Source organism: Felis catus, chromosome B1 (assembly GCF_018350175.1).
Source record: "Felis catus isolate Fca126 chromosome B1, F.catus_Fca126_mat1.0, whole genome shotgun sequence".
NCBI classification, from domain to species: domain Eukaryota; kingdom Metazoa; phylum Chordata; class Mammalia; order Carnivora; family Felidae; genus Felis; species Felis catus.
The window spans coordinates 200,248,083-200,264,554 of record NC_058371.1 but is presented as its reverse complement, the minus strand read 5'-3'; the positions used below and the strand labels follow the sequence as shown (position 1 = coordinate 200,264,554).

The window sequence follows — 16,472 nt, the reverse complement described above, 5'->3', positions numbered from 1 at the left end:
GAGAAGGAAGTGGGCGCTCAGGGGGGCCTAGGGACCCGCAGAAGGAGTGCCGGGTCAGGCCAGCGTGCTCTGCTGTCCCCACCCTCCACCACCTTCGGCCGCCTCCTTTCCGCCCGTTCAATCACAGACCCCGCCAACTGCCTCTTGGGACGCCCTTGGGGCCCCGGTGTGCGTAGTCGCCCCCGTGCCTGGGGTGACAGGGCAGGTTGGGCGGCTGGGGGGAGGAGGGGACTCGGCAATGCTGAGTCCGTTCCTGATGTCACGCACGTTGCGTTTTCCAGAAGCATGTTGTGGAGACATTTTTTGGATTTGATGAGGAGTCTGTGGACTCGGAAACCTTGTCAGAAACCTCCTGCAACACGGACAGGACGGACAGGGCCCCAGCCACGCCCGAGGAAGACTTGGATGATGTAAGCACCCCCGCACCTGAGGAGCTGTGGGCACACGCCTCCGGCCTCTGACAACCGCCCCTGTCACTCCCGGTGTAGAGATTTCCGCCCCGAGGACCTGTGACGTCTCAGCCTGCAGCCTTGAGGGCAGGAGGCCCCTGCTGGGCCCGGCCTCCATGAAGGCAAGGGGGGCACCGGCAGCATGTAGCGGTCCCTCCCCCCCCCCATGTCACCACCCCAGTGGTGGCCTCGCTGTTACCTTTTCAATTAAAATTGCATGGTGGTCTGTCCCTGTCCCCCCTGCACACACGGGCACACATGCACACACATGTATGCAAGGCTCACAATGCTCACAGAGGCACATACACACGCGGACAAATGCACGCACAGGGACCCCACCTGGCGGGCAGGACACGGTTGCCTTGTCCTCACGAAGGCGACGCCTCACACAGGAGAGAACGCTCCCAGTGCTGGAGAGCGTGGAGGGCGGGAAGAACCCTCGGAAGCCCTCTCACCCCGAGCCACCAGCCTCACGGTCCCCGACCAGCGCGCACATCCAGGCTCATGACCGCGGCACTAAGTGAGCCGGACTCACAGAGGCGTGAAGGGCGGCTCTGTCCTCGCCCGCCCGCCCCTCGCCGGCTGGGCTCTCTGGGGAAACCCGAGTAGAGCACGGTCACACCAGACACGGGCCTTTTTCGATTTTCCTTTGGCACCAACAGTTTGTAACGGGCAGCTTTCGGCACCCAACGCCGTGTTCCACGTCCCCGTCTCTGGTGAGCACGCGGGACTTTCCACGTGGACGTGCACGGAGCCTTTAATGTCACGAGTGTCCCCTAACGGGTGCTTCCCAGTTTTCACAACCACAAAGACGTGCAACTGGCCAGCCAGTCGCTGCACCCTTGCGTTCCTGGGGGGTTGTCTTCGGAGAGATTCCTGACGTGAGAAGCACGGAGGGAGGGGGCACAGAAACGTCCACCCGTGGGGTCCGGGCTGGCTCAGGGGCGCTCTTCCCCTGCCTCCCTTGCACGTGACTCAGGGATTCCCGGCTTCCGCGAGCTCCCGGGGAGGGCGCTGATGACGACGGGGACGGCGTCTCCTCCCACAGCCTGTCACCCGGGGTCCCCAGTTACATCCCGGCGGTGACCGGCTCCCCCCAAGGAACTGTGGGCAGCGGCTGTGAGGGCCGGGTGTGTGCTTCCGGGCCGAAGCCTCACCACGTCACGCGCTCTGTTGTGTCTCTCTTCTCCGGCACGTTCAGACGACGACGAGAGAAGAGGCCGACCTGCGGTTCTGCCAGCTGACCAGGGAGTACCAGGCCCTGCAGCGGGCCTACGCCCTGCTTCAGGAGCAGGTGGGGGGGACGCTGGATGCTGAGAGAGAGGCCCGGGTGAGTGCGCAGAACGCCGGGTCCCCGCGCCCCGCCTTTGACGCTTGGAGGGGGTTGTGCGAGCTGATGGGGGACACCGTGGGCAAACCCGTGGGCCACCGTGTGACCACAGGCGCGGCCAGAAGAAACGATGCTGTGGTCCGGCACACGTCACGCATGCCGTCTGTTGGCAGGAATGCATTCAGACCCCAGGGCTCAGCAAGGACCCTCCTCTCCCTCCCAGGCTGAGAAACCCCTGTGCACATCCCGGCGTGCTCCCAGCCCTCAAGGCGCTTTGGTCCCTGCCGGCCACCCAGGGCTGGGCCAGGCCCCCCGTTGCACTGGGCTGAGCTCTGCCTTCCAGGAAATTCCACCCGCTGGCCCTTACCCCACCCTCGGGAGTCACATGGGCCGGCGGCTGCCTGCCCCTCCTTCTGAAAGCGAGGGGCCCCCCAGACACAGTGCTTTACCCAGCACAGTCCCCGTATCGTTCCCACGACAGCCCCGTGAGGTAGGGGGTGGCAGATGAGGCTGGAGTGGGGGAGAGGAAATCTTCTTGTGCCGCAGTGGAGTTCAGCCTGTAACCTTGTAGGTCGGAGGAGGTAACAGGGCTGGGCTCGGTGTGGCCTGCCTCCTGTGGCTGCCAGCATTTAAAAGTCAAGAGATTTCGCGTAGAAATTCAAGTTCCTTACCTCTCTCGGCGGCTCACAACGTGCTCGGCCGGGCAACAGTGGGCTTCCTGTTCACGTGGTGGCGGCTTTGGGCCGCGGCTGAGTGGGGATTTCGCCTGAGGGGGGGGGGAACGTGTGCCTCAGTTGGTCCCGATCCCCACCCCCCGTGCGACCCCACACTCAGTCGGCTTCCCTGACTTACATACCCGCCCGGTCCTTGAGACACTTGGGTTTTCAGCCCTTCTCGTAGGTGATAAAGGGTCGTGTCTGGGAGCGTTGGTAGAGGCAGCCACTGAACGTGGTCAGAAAGCCAGGGTGGGGACCTTGACATCTGGCTTCCGGCTCGCTTACCCCCTTGTAGAAATGAACCCCTTCTCTAGGCTTCCGTGTCAATGTCTGTAAAATCCAGGGGAATAGAGCCGATGACCCCTCAAGGTCTTTCGGTTCTTAAACGTGTATAACGTGCAGGCAAGTGACCCCACGTGCTGCTGCGAGCCCATGCTCCCCCACACGGATGTGCTTCCAAGGCCCGGATCGTGGCGCGGTCCTTTCCACCCTTGTCACCCATTCGCGGTGACCCGCTCACTTTTTGGCCCTTTTCTCTCCAGACTCGGGAACAGCTCCAAGCTGACCTGCTGAGGTGTCAGGCGAAAATCGAAGATTTGGAGAAGTTGCTCGTCGAGAAGGGACAGGTGAGGAGAACGAGCGAGCGCGCGGCTCTTTGCGTTTCTGTCCCCTCGTGGTGTCCCCGTGGCCTTGGTGCTGGGGGGCGGGGGACCCCCTCCACGGTCTGTGTGGGTTTGCTCCAGAGACATTAGAGAAAAAAATCCCTAGCAGAGCCCAGCGAGAATATCCTACCTGAGGTGCCTGTTTGCAGAGTTTTTATAGAAATCAAACCACGAAATGAAATCCTAACGTGGCGTTTTCTTTGTGGGCCAAATGCTCAGAAGTGGGAGACACTTCACAAAGCGAGGTGGTGACCACAACCCGTTCTGACTTGACTCTGAACGAAAAGCTGCCACTGGTTCTCAAGACCCAGTTGTGAAAGTGAAGGGGATCCCCGCCTCCCGGCTTCCCGGCTGTGGCCCCGTCACATGCCCTCCAGGTCCCTGAGTTTCTCGGAGCCGAGTCGCCTCCACATGCACCTTCTCTGAACGTGACAAGGCCCGGTTGACAGCAGGGAACAGTAAAGAGGCAAAGCCCAGCCCCAGACCCGTCCCCTGGGTTGGGGGAGACCGTGGAGGGTGGTCTGGGCGGAGGTCCAGCCTCTCAGGGGGTAACGTCCAAAGGCGACATCACCTAGGGGTCAGCGCGGGTCGGCCGCGCTCTCCGCGGTAAGAGATAAACCAGAACTTCGCAGCGGCTTTACCGCGGTGAGGTTTGTTTCCTACTCAGCACCCTTCCTGTCCCTCCCGCAGGGGGGGTCGTCCACTCCATGTGGTTACTCAGGGATCCAGCGCTGGGGCACCAGCCTGGATATAACGGCCCCGTCGGCAGCTCGCCTTCCCCCTCAGAGGGCAGGAGAAGGCAGTTTGCTGCCTGGACACGTTTCACCAAAACGGTCATGTGGCTACACCTGACGGTGGGGGTGCCGTGCGGGTAAGGGGTGGGGAGGTCTGGCAAGGGCTCCCCGAGGTCCTGGGCTGGGACACGGGGGCTGGCGGTGGGTGTTTAGGGAAGGGGGTGTATGAGGTTCTGAACAGATGGCTTAGAACTAACTCTGAGCAGTTAGTGGCTCTAGGTCTCGGGTAGTGGCTGAGATTCGAATTCAGGCAGACGGCCAGTAACCAGGGCTGGGGGTACCCGCGAAGCCGCCCACGGCGGCAGCATTGTGGCCGGCGCTGATCGGCCAGCCCTTGGGCACTGCTTACATAACCGTGGTCCGGAACATTCCACGGAGGCAGGACAGCGGTGAAGAGCCCATACTCCGGGACCGACTTGGCAGGCGTGTAGCACAACCCACGCGACCTACATTGTCTCTTTGTGCCTCAGTTTACTCATCTTTAAAATGGGGGTGATATCAATCCTTCACATACTGGGGAAGCAGAAGTGGTAAGAGGAAGCAGCCTGGGGAACAGTCCAGGTGGGAGAGAAGGCTGTTTTCAGACTCCCGTCCACCTGCCACTGCCCTCGGCCCCTCTTCCAGGCTGAGCTCACATAGCTCCTGACCACCGTCTTCGACGAAGTTACGCCCCACCCGTGGATGCTAGGTCCTATGTTTGCAGGCTTTTTCTGCTGTCAGCACCTTATAAATGAAAGGGCCACGCTGGGACAAAGCAAATGTCCATTTGTTCAGTGAGCGCTCACCAGAGCGCTTGCCCCACGCCAGGCTCTGTGCTCGGCGTGCAGGGATAACGTATCGATTAGCGATCACTGCGTAACAAACCACCCCAAAACTTAATGGTTTAAAACAAGAAAAAAAATTGATTTGCTCACAATTCCGTGGGTCAGCGGTTTGGATTGGGCTCAGCCGTGTAAGGAGTTCCTCTGCTGGTCTTACCGGGGCTCATGCTACAGGCTGCTCTCTGGGTCACCTGGGCCCGGGTGGCCTGCAATGGCCTCTCTGTCCCATCTGGGCACTGGTGCCGGCTTTGGCCGCCGTGTCGGCTCACGGTCTCTCATCGCCATCTCTCTTACTCTCTCCAACCTGGCGTCTTTGCCTGGTGGCCTGGGGACCGGAGGAAAAGGCAGGCCTCAATGCACAGGTGCATTCCAAGCCTCTGCTTGAATCCCATTTGCGAGTATCCCGGTAGCCGAAGTCGCCACAGTCACGCCTGGCTTCGGGGCTGGAGAAGCCGATGCCATCCGTCATTGGCAGAGTGATACTGCAAAGGGCCGTGGAGGTGGGAGGGACAGTTGCAGACAGTATGCTCCAGATACAAGGATGAGTAGAACGGGCTCCGTCCTCACAGGGACTCACGGCCTCATGGGGCCTCCATGTGTCGACCCAGCGACAGTGCAGGGTGATACGTGAGAGGTGGAGGGAAGCCGAGGCCGCCGGAGCTGAGAGAAGGGAAGAGGAACGTTCTTCGTTTGTTCCTTTATCCATCCTGCCGTGTTTATGGAGCACAGGCTGGGGACGCCACGGTGGAAAGACAGTCCTAGTGCCGTGTGCTCATGGGACTTACCTGGACAGGAACCTGCCCAGGCCGAGACACGTAGTTAGGGCCTCACGGGCAGAGGGACCAGGATGCACCCGAGAGCGTGTCCGCGGGTGTGGGGGAGACCCCGGGTGCAGTGAGCAGGCCTGAGCGGGTGGGCAGTGCCGATTTGGTCGCTCTGCAGCCGGTTTCCTGGCAATGACACTCAGCGTGGGCCCCCTCTGCTTTCAGGGAGCGTGAGCGGTAGGGAAGGGACACCCCGCGATCCCGCCGGCTCGCTTTTCTGGGTGTAGAGGTTTAGAGGGATGATGACGTCTTTCTAGCTGCTGTCTCTTCTCTGATCTTTTCATAGTTCCTTTTTTTTTTTTTTAATGCTTATTTATTTTGAGAGAGAGAAAGAGAGCACATGCACAAGTGAGGAGGGGCAGAGAGAGAGGGAGAGAGAATCCCAAGCAGGCTCTGCACTGTCAGCACAGAGCCCGACGCGGGGCTTGAACTCACAAACCATGAGATCGTGACTTGAGCCAAAATCGAGAGTCGGGCGCTTAGCCTACTGAGCCCCCCAGGCGCCCCATGACCTTTTCATAGCCTTATATTAGGTGACTTTTTTTCGCTGACTCCGTCTTTGCTGTGTGAGCACCTGTTTGCTTCAATGAGCGTGAACATATTTAGTGCTTTTTCTTAGGATTCCAAATGGGTTGAAGAGAAGCAGCTTCTCATCAGGACAAACCAGGACTTGCTGGAAAAGGTACGTGAGCGTCAGTACCCTCCCCGCCCCCTCAGAGAATCAGGGACCTCAGAGGCTCAGCCCGACTGAGACTCTGCCCCATTGCCCCCGTGGTGGGTCTGGGTCCTGACCGGCTCTCAGAGCACAGACCTCTTCCTCACGTTGAGTCCGAGCCCAATTCCTGGGGCTTCCCAGGCCTCGGCCCGGTTCTGTCCTCTGGGACAGGGCGTGCGCCCTGCAGACACAGCGAGGGCCGCCCGCCCTCCCTCCACAGGGCTTTCCAGGCCGCCTCTCCCATTGCTCTAGAACCCCTGGCAGGTCCCCTCCCTCCCACGTGGCGGGGGGGACCGAAGGCGCTGGCCGCCCGGCAGGCTCTCAGGCCGTCACAGTCCAGTTCGTGGACCGGAGGCCTCGGTGCTGGCAAAGCTGAGCCTGTCTTCCTTCTTGCGGTCATGGAACTTTCCAGACGCCTCTTGAGACAGCAAGGGGAGTAGGTTTAATGCTTTGGGATGAGACCTCAGCTTTATGTTTCTCTCGTCTGTGTGCAATCCAGAGTGTTGTTCTGTTTTGTTTTCTCTGTGCAGCCACTGTCACAATGCAGCTTTAGGACCTTTTCCGCGGCCCACAAGGGTCCCTTGTGCCCATTTGTAGCCACTCCCTGTCTCCTCCCACCACACCCCCCACCCCCCACCCCTTGGCAACCTCTGTCCACAGAGGTTTGCTTTTCCTGGACCTTGCATGCCAGCCGCCCCAGACCTGGGTGAGGCCTCGGCCTTAGAGCATCCGAGAACACCTGCAGCGTGGAGCCCGGACTTGCCCCCCTCCGCCCCCAGCCCCAGTCCCAGCTCTGCCACCGACAGAGCTCACTGCCCTGTGTTTCTCCATAGCGTTTGGAGCTCGGGGACAGGGCGTGTCGCTGCCCTGCAGGTCGGGCCTGTGCGCTGGGAGGGATTTCGTGTCCTGCTCACTGAATTCAGGGAGCCATGGAGAAAACACACTGTTTCCAAGAGTCCCCTGGGGGTGCAGGACCCCGTCAGTGGAGACCCTCCCTCTGGTTCTCCGGGCAGGAGGAGGGGAGGCCCTCCGTAAGGAGGTGTGCCCTATCTGAGTCAGTCCTGGCTGCAGGACTTTATGCCCCTGCGACAGAAACTGAGGCACGGAGCCATTAGGGTGCTTTTCCAGTGTCTCCTGGCGGGTGTTGGACCAGGCGGACTTGTGCCTTCAGGAGAACTGCTTCCACTAGGCCTTCTCCTCAGCCCTCTGGCAGGGTCACAGTGGCGGCCTGTGCCTTCCTGCCGCGGCTTGGTGCTGTCTGTCCGGAGGGGGGGGGGGATTCATCCTGGGGGGCCAGACCGCCCGTGAAAAGACCACATTGAGGCTTTGGGATCAGAAGCGCCCATGGCGCGTTCCTGCCTCCCTCACACTTGACCTCAGGAAGGGACTTAGTGGCGCCGTGCCTCAGTTTCCCCCATCGCTCATTTATTCGGCAAGCCTATGAGGAGCCCCTCTTCCAGGCCAGGCCCCCCGGGGGGGGTTGGCAGGGACGGTGCAGGCGCCCCCCCACCCCCGCACCCCGCCCGCGCTGAGTAGGGTGCGTCTCCCGCGGCCCCCACGGGGACGGCGGTCCTCCCGCCCGCTAACCCAGAGGTGCGTCTCCTCTAGATTTACAGACTGGAAATGGAAGAGAGTCAGCTGAAGAACGAAATGCAGGACGCCAAGGACCAAAATGAGCTGCTAGAGTTCCGAGTGCTGGAGCTCGAAGTAAGAGACTCTATCTGTTGCGCGCTCTCAAACGGAGCAGACCTTCTCTTTGAGCCCAAACTGAAATTCATGTAAAGCTCCCCGATGCCCTCCAGCATGTGTAAAGGGACGTGGTAGAGTTCTCTTTTCTTTTCTTTTCCTTTCTTTTCTTTTCTTTCTTTTTTTTTTTTAAATCTGTATGTTCAGAATAATTTCACTGCCTTAATATGTTCTGGAGAGAATGCTCACCGAGGTCTTTGGACATGTACCAGAGCTAATCTATTTATTGCCTACGGCTTGTTTTTTGCACTTAATAAAATAATTTGTTTTTGCAATATTTTGCCTTTTTTATTTGTGTTTCATTTCCATAACTACTTCTTTCCCGCATGCATAGTCACCTGGTATGCGTTCTGCAAAGTCGGACAGAAGCGCTGTTGCAATTAATAACACACCTTTTTTAAGTGACCTTGCATGCAGGGAATGTCTCCTTTTGAAAGAGCGGGGTCCGACCCGGCCCGCAACTGCCTCTGTAGCGTGTTCACTGCTAGTTCGGCCCATGTTCTGTTTGCCGAGGTGAACACAGGTAAGTAAGCGAGCAGGGGGAAAGGAGGTATCGGCGTAGGCGTTTGAGAAAACCGATGCCGTTGCCCCAGCTCCCTGATCAGTGAACACAGGCCCGTGTGTCATGGCAATGTTGCATTGGACTGGAAATGTATCTGTTTGTACTCGAACCGCACGACTCCAAAATTCCTGGTTAGCGTGGAGGGAGACCGAGCGGTGTTCGTAGGTAGCGGCCGTGTTCCAAACCTTCAGTAAGGTCCCCAGTACAGAGCTGCATCCAGGGCAAGACCGCTGACGGTTTTTTTGCTTCCCACTGAAACCTTGTTTTCGGTATGTCGCTGTATCGCCTTGCTGCCACCTGAACGTCATGACCCTTTTGTGTTTGTTTGTTTGTCTGTTGCCATTTAGACACCATCCACAGTTTAAACATCAGCCATGTTTGTGACACTCGTTTCTCTAAGCACCTGCAGTGACGCAGCCCCGCTCTCCCTCGGCTGAAGCCTTTTTGCATGCACGGAACCCTCGGGAGAAGCGAGCGCCTTCGCAACATTGGTGTCCCCCCGATTTTGTTCCCTCATCCTGGCCTCAGTCAAAACTGTTTGCGCTAGACCTTACCATCTTGTCCTTTGTTGTGTTGGTGTGGACCGTGGCCTGAAGGTCTCGAAACCAAGCGTTACCCCTGCAACGCAACTCTTGCTTGAGCACCAACCGGGCCTTCGTTCACGCACTAGGAATCGGAAGCCACGCGAGGTCACTGTTCACACTTCGGCCAGCTAGGAAGCCTTTCACAGCCCTTGGTCACGCGTCTTTCTCATGAGAGTTCCATGAGCGTTGCTCAGCGTGCTAGGACTTTCTTGAAGTGTCTCCACTGTCCTTCAGAGACGTTAGAGACCAGTTCGGACTTTCGTTCGGATAAAATATGGGCTTTCTGTTGTCACTTTTTCTATGGAGACTCCACTTAAGCATTGCAGGTAGAAAGGCATCCGTAGAAGAGAGCCACTGTGAATTTTGGTCTTCGTGGCTGATAAGGGAAACGAAGTTTTCCCCCTGAACTGCTTCAAACAAGGTTAGCCAAGTTGCACCTTGTGGAAGGTAATTGAATGTCCCCCGCCACCCACCTCACCTTCCTCTCCCCATTAGCCTTATCCAACCCCATCTGCGTAGGTCCTGCCATCCAAGCTGGTGCTCATTCGGTTACATTTCTTAGCTGAGTGACTAAAGAGACCCATGGGTGCCCTCCCTAGATTCTGCAGGAATCATCCAAAGCGGGCTTAGTCATCTTACTCTAATTTTGGCCAAATAAAAGCAGTTTGACTTAAAGGTATAATTCAGAAAGGTCTTCTCTGCTGGCCTTCCCATAAAGCTAGCCTGTCCGTTGCTCAAGTTTTAAAGGCAGCTCTGTGTACTATATCCCTGCCATTAATTGGGTTTCTCTTGTCCTTTTTAAAAACGTGTCGCGTTACATAGGATTAACGAGCACCTCTTGTGGGAAAACGCTTGATTTTCCTTCCTCAGTGATCGAGATTTGAAGAGCAATCTAAGGCAGGGATAGAATGATCGCTGATGTGTTAGCACGGCTCAAAAAAAAAAAAAATTGTGAACGAAGTCAGCCGATTATCTTGAAAACGGTGTGAATCCAGGGTTCGTGTCCCGGCCCTGCCGCTCGGGAGCTTGGGACCGGGACTCACCCCCTGTCCACGAAACGAAAGCAATAACGCCTGCCTCGTGGGATGGTGTGAGGGCTCAACGAGGTAGCGATTTGCCGCAGGGCACGAGGAACGCCATAGCTGGTCGCTGTGCTGTCCGTTGAAATTTCACACGCTTGTTCTTACCGAGTATTTAATGAGCTGTGGCTTCCCGGGCTCCCGTCGCGCAGCAGGTGAACACATGCCTTGGTTAACCGTTTCTTCCTAGCGGAGTGGGTAAGAAGTAGACGCGTTTCGGCTGAGACCCGCCGCCCTGCAGAGGCGGGACCTCGCGGCGTGCTCCTTCGCGGACCAGGAGATGGTAGTCTGAATGTGCGCCTTTTTAGTAACGCCTTGGCCAACTGGAACCCGTTGGTCTTTGCTGCGTAACGTGGGAAAGTGGCAAGTGGTAAACAAGCCAATAAAGTTCTGTTTTTAAACCAAATCTTTTCCCCAGGAGAGAGAGCGGAGGTCGCCAGCATTTAACCTCCAAATCAGCACCTTCCCCGAGAACAACAGAAGCGCTCTCCAGCTGTTCTGTCACCAGGAAGGAGTTAAGGTAGCGTGCTTGGGGGGTGCCTCCGCTCAACCCACCGCCAGGGGCCCCCTCGGATGCCAGGCGCAGCCGCAAAGGGGGATTGTGCCCTTGTGTCACACACAGAGCCGATTTTAACAAGGTAGCCCGCCCCCCGCCCCCCAACACCGTATTTGGAAAGTCGGAGTTTGTGTCTCAGAGGGTCACCGAATGTCACCCTCTGTGTACCCGTGTTAAAAGAGCAGAAGCGTGGCACCCAGCTTTGAGGGCCCACCCCCGGCTTGGCCGCCTCCCAGCTCCGGGCTGTGAGCTCCCCCAGCCGCTGGCTCCCGTGTCGGAGGTGAGACCGGCAGCACCCGCCACGCGACGAGACGTGACGAGACGTGACGTGACGTGACGTGACGTGGGCGTGACATCAGAGCAGCGCCGAGCGCGGCGGCCGCGCAGTGAGTGAGAGGGGGCGGGGGACGTGGCTGCGGCTGCCGGCCGGGGTCCTCCTGACCCTGGCGATTCCACCAGCCGTTCCTGCAAAGCTCAGCCTACAAGCAGCGATCACTGCCTTCTCTCCCTCGACCCCCGAAGGAGCTGCCGGGAGCCCTTGGCCCCGCCGCGCGCACCGAGAGGGACGGACGAGGCCCCGGCGGTAGAGACCGGTCTGCACGGGCTTGGCGGCTCCCACAAAATGAACGTTGGCAATCTTTTCCAGGATGTGAATGTTTCTGAACTTATGAAGAAGCTAGATATCCTTGGCGATAACGGGGTAACTATGCCGGCCGGCTTCTGCGCTCGCGCTCTCGTCTCCACCTGGGTGTGTCCTGTGTGCCTTTCCTTTCTGTTCGGTTCGGGTTCTTCCCAACGTAAGAGATCTGACACGCGCAGTGTAAGGCTTCTGTGTGGCCGTGCCCTCGTGGGGGGTGGGCGGGTCACGCTGTCACGGGCGGGCCGCGCTGTCGCAGGCGGGTCACGCGTTCACGGGCGGGGCACGCGGTCACGAGCGGGTCGCGCTGTCACGGGCAGACTTTTGGACGCAGCGCTTCCTTCGCACTTGCCGGCGATGCGGGCGCACGAGGGCGCTCCCGGAGGGACGGTGGACCGGTGGGATCCCTCGAGGTTTCTGAGATCAGAACGTGGCATCCCTGCCCCCTTAAGAGACTGGCTGGAAACAGGCCCTATCTGTCAAAGGCCTGGCCCCAGATAGGACACGGCTGCCTTTAAACATGGGCCCCTTTAGAGTGCGGGGGCCGAGCCCCGGGGTCGCCTCTCGGAGGGGCATGGAAGCCGGTCAGCGCTGTCTGCACGGGGACGCGGGGTCCAGCGTAAAACGCCCTTCCCCATTTTTGTGTTTTAGAATTTGAGAAACGAAGAACAGGTTGCAATAATCCAAGCTGGAACAGTGCTTGCCCTGTGCGAAAAGGTAGAGCCCCGCGGCACCCTCTGTCCGTGCACCGCGTTGCAGCTCCCCCGGCGCCACACGAGAAACGGCACCTCGGCGTCTCGCTTGGCTCTGGGGCATGACTTCCCGCGTCCGCGTCTGCATGTGCACGCGCATGCCCGCCCCTTGCCCGTCCAAAGCCACACGCGCTCGCCCTAGACAGCTTAGCGCACAAGCCGGCGGAAGCCCCCACGGAGGAAGGAAAGCACCTGCGACCCCGGGGTGGATTTCTTTCCGGTGTTTTGCCCACGACCGTTTTTTAAGCCTCGTTGAGATCCGGCTTGACTTCCCGTCTTTAGCCCTGCCTGCCACACTTCCACCCGCATCATTCCACCGTAGGGTTCAAAGAAGTTCCTTATTCCTCAGCTGCTAGTTAGCGAGGGGGTTTCCTTTTTTTTTTTTCTTTTTCCTATTTATCATGATGCGGTGGTGAATAGCGTTGTGCGTCGATTTCCATCCACCTCTTAAGACCCTCCCACAGGACAGATTCTAGTTGTGGAATCACGGGGCCACCGGTAGGGAGGTTTCTCAGAGCTTTAATATTGTCAAAGCGTCCACCCGCGTGTTACCGCATTGCCGGGTCCACGTTCAACTTGGTGCCCCGCCGTTAGAGACCCCTGCCGGCTTGATAGGCTTGGCTGAACTTACATGATGTGACCGTTTCCGTTTTCATGTATTTGAGTGCTAGTGATCCTGGCTTTTTATTGTGTATCGTCTGTTTTCTTCTTCCTTGTGAACTGTAATTACATTTCTTTTGATGATATGCATTGGGTTTGTCATTCATTCATTCATTCATTCATACATTCACAACCTACATATCTGTCGTTAAGTATGGTGTTTTGTACTGACTTCTCTGTGGGCCTTACGTGTTGAGATAATTAACTTTTTGCTGTGTTTGCTAAAAATACGTTCTTGGTTTGCTTACCTTTTACATTGGTGTAGGATAATTTATTTAAAAAAAGGTTTTTTTTTAACGTTTATTTATTTTTGAGACAGAGAGAGACAGAGCATGAACGGGGGAAGGCCAGAGAGAGAGGGAGACACAGAATCTGAAACAGGCTCCAGGCTCTGAGCTGTCAGCACAGAGCCCGACGCGGGGCTCGAACTCACGGACCGCGAGATCATGACCTGAGCCGAAGTCGGACGCTTAGCCGACTGAGCCACCCAGGCGCCCCTGGTGTAGGATAATTTAGGCACGCACGACTTTCACGTCGCCCCCATCCAGAGAGCTTTTCCTTTCGAAGCACAGGAGTTAAACTTTGAAATACTATTTTAATAACGATGAGGTCTTAGTGACCTTAATCAAACTTCTTTCCAGAATTTTTGGAAGGGCATGGAAAATACAGATAGTCTGCTTCACTGGGCTCCTGTCCTTCCTCCCCACTCACGTGAAAGGCACTGAGTGTTGGTAACAAACTTGGGCAAAGCTTTGCCTGAGGCCACACAGGTGGTAAGTTACTTCCCAAGTCACAGCGTCCTCAGGTGGACAGCAGGTGGCGCTGACTCACGCCTGGCTGGCTGGTGGAACAGTATTAGGCACATGGTACATGGTCAGTAAATGTCCCTCGTACCAACATATGCAAACTCGGCCGGAGCCCAGCCTCCTGTAACAGTGCTCCGGAGAGTGTTACACAACGTGCCTGGTAAACACTCCCGACTTGGATTAGTGCCATGTCCTCCCTGGAGGATGCCGTAATGTCAGGCCCAGTAATCCCTTCCTCATCCCCTGGGAGGCCCCTCCTGCGTTGACTCCCGCCCACTGCTCAGCCTTCCGCAGATCGGTCTCTGGATCACTCTGAGCCCCCACACTAGGAACCTGTGAGCCTTGGAATCCAGGACATGGCATCTAAGCAGAAGCAAACATTGTTACTAAGCACCTGGGGCAAAGCTTGCTTGCTAGAAGGGTTTGGGCAGTGGTTGTGGACGGGGAACTAATGGCCGGAACCGTCCGTGACTTGGGTGGCTGATTTGGGATGGGGCTGGGAATAGGCCAGGGTCTCCTGGAGGGCCACACCGGGTGGAAAGTTCACAGACTCACTGAGAGCAGCCCCTTTCGAGCCACTTTCTTCTCCCACCCAGGCCCTCCCTGACCTACTCCTCCCCGCGGCCCAGAAAATAGTGGGCGTCCAGACCTGTAGCCTTGGGCCCTCACCTCAGATCTGTGGGACCCCTGTTCCTCTCAGCAACTATGCGAGATTAGTGACTCACCCCTTCTACACCCGCCTGGTCTGCGGCAGCTGTCACCCCCCACCCCCATCTTCACCAGCCAGCTGTGCAGGGGAGAGGCGCCCACCTCCCAATTTGGGACTGTCCTTGGGGGCTGGACTCAGACCAGTGTTTTCCCATTTTCTCAGATTGGGTCTAGGAGACCCCAGCCCCGTCCTGGGCCTGTGACTAAAGATTTTGTAGGTTGGGAGTCGCTGTATGTCCCCCTGGAGGGAATATTAATGTTGAGAGTGGCCCCAGGAGGAAAGAAAGGTGGGTCTGCAGGACAGAGGGGACCCCCGGGGAGACAGACTACCCGGTTTGCCCGGAACTGAGGGGTTCCTGGGACACGGGAACTGAAACGGACAGTCCTGGACAAGCAGGCACAAGTTGGTCACCCTGGAGCACATGGGCTGGCAGTGGGATCTGAGACCCACCCAAACGTGTGTTGTTAAAAATCACCACCCAGTGCCAGTATCCGACCAAACTGAGGTCAACTTCAATTTTTCTATTTAGAGGGACAAAGCTGTGCATGTAGCATAGAAGTGAAGTGCACCCCTAATGGGGATGCCACGTGGTGTTCCTGGGTGACCTTGCTCCGGGGCTTTGTCTAGCTCCTAACCCTTCCCCAAGGAAGCCCTGTCCACACACCACGTCCTCTGCACACAGCACATGCCAAGCAGAGAAGGTTGGACATAGGACGTCTCAGGGTTTACAGGTGATCGTGAGTCACAACTCTTCCTTATGAGTCTCCCTCAAGTTCAAAACCAGTTGGGAACCAGTTCAAAACCAACCAGAAAGATGGAAGTTTTTAAGAGAATTTCGTGTTCTTGCTGGTAACAACAGATCAGAGGGTTCGGCTTAGGCCTGCGGCCACAGTCAAGCTCTCTGATAGCTGGCCTGCGGTCACGGTCTTGGGACCCTCTCTGGAGGGAGCGTCGGGGCTTAGAGGCTCTGGGGCTCAGAAGCCGGCACCTGTGGGCAAGGACCTGGCTTCCTATAGAATGTCCTCTTCCCCTGTGGGCTGACTCACTTCTCCCCTGAGGGCTTAGGGGAGGACAGGTGTCCCTGTCCCCATCACCCTCCCTGCTGGCCAGTAATGGAGTGCTATTTGCATTTAGGCTCTTGCTCTGGGAGAGGAAGAGGGGCCCACTGGCTATCTGGCGGGACTCTTTGATGGGAAATTCGTGACCTCACATGCCCAGGATGCTCATGGCCAGCGTTTTCCGCCCTTGTGTTACTCTTTCAATTGCTGAAAAGCACTTGTCAAAATTGTTTTTTCTTTCTGTGCGTAATAGGCATGTCACATCTCTTTAACAGGAAGAAAAGACTGGACACCATATTCTATAAAGCCTATTCTGAGAGTAGCTTGCTGTCATGATTCAAAACTGGATTTTTAAATTTTTTTTTTCCATTTAGGCTTTATTCATTGTATGACTGCTTGCATTAGGGTATTCAAAATGAAGTGTGTCATTTCCCGCCCAAAATATGCCGATCTATTTCTGAGACATTGCACAGCCTCCTAACATCTAATGAAATGCTCCATTCTGGGCGCCTGCTTCTGCTGCTGGCTCTGGGTGTCCAAGACATTGAAGGGACCCTGTGTGATCACAGCTGTATCTAGTCTTGTTTCCTCCGCGGAGCCAGCACACCCCCTCCCAGACCCCCACACTCTCACGTCTGCTCTGGTTCGGCAAAATGTTTGTTGGGCACATGCTTCGTGCGGGGGCCCGTGCAGGGTAAGGAAGTGGAACAGACCGTGTCTGATGTGGTCCCCACCTTCGGGCTTTTGTGGGAGGGAAACAGACCACAGCAATCCGTCAGGTGAGTGCCGTGAGAGCCGTTCAGAGGATGACGCAGGGATCCCAGAGGGCACCTGACCCCATGGACTCAGGAAGCAGGGCAAGCTTCCTGGAGGAGACAACAGCTAATGTGGCCTGAGGCTGAGTCGGTGTGAGCTCGGTGAAGGCCTGGGGCTGAGGCTGGTGTGGGGGAGGTGGTGATGCTCTAGGCGGGGGGAGCAGCAGGTGCAGAGGCCCTGAGGTGAAGGAAGACTG

At 57.3% G+C, this 16,472-nt stretch overlaps 1 protein-coding gene across 15 annotated transcripts in view; it reads left to right on the top strand.

The window, feature by feature from the left end:
• The window catches only part of JAKMIP1 (janus kinase and microtubule interacting protein 1), a 137,190-nt gene that overhangs the window by 101,577 nt on the left and 19,141 nt on the right, over positions 1-16,472 (top strand). For 7 of the 15 annotated variants that reach the window (XM_045056614.1, XM_045056610.1, XM_045056616.1 and 4 more), the window contains 8 exons: positions 282-410; positions 1,651-1,779; positions 3,038-3,121; positions 6,216-6,278; positions 7,920-8,018; positions 10,701-10,802; positions 11,485-11,658; positions 12,127-12,192. In XM_045056614.1, coding sequence (XP_044912549.1) covers positions 282-410; positions 1,651-1,779; positions 3,038-3,121; positions 6,216-6,278; positions 7,920-8,018; positions 10,701-10,802; positions 11,485-11,658; positions 12,127-12,192 — 846 coding nt within the window. Of the gene's footprint in view, positions 1-281; positions 411-1,650; positions 1,780-3,037; positions 3,122-6,215; positions 6,279-7,919; positions 8,335-10,700; positions 10,803-11,360; positions 11,659-12,126; positions 12,265-16,472 lie in introns of those variants that run through there. The other 8 variants (XM_045056618.1, XM_045056620.1, XM_045056619.1 and 5 more) reach the window with 6 other exon arrangements.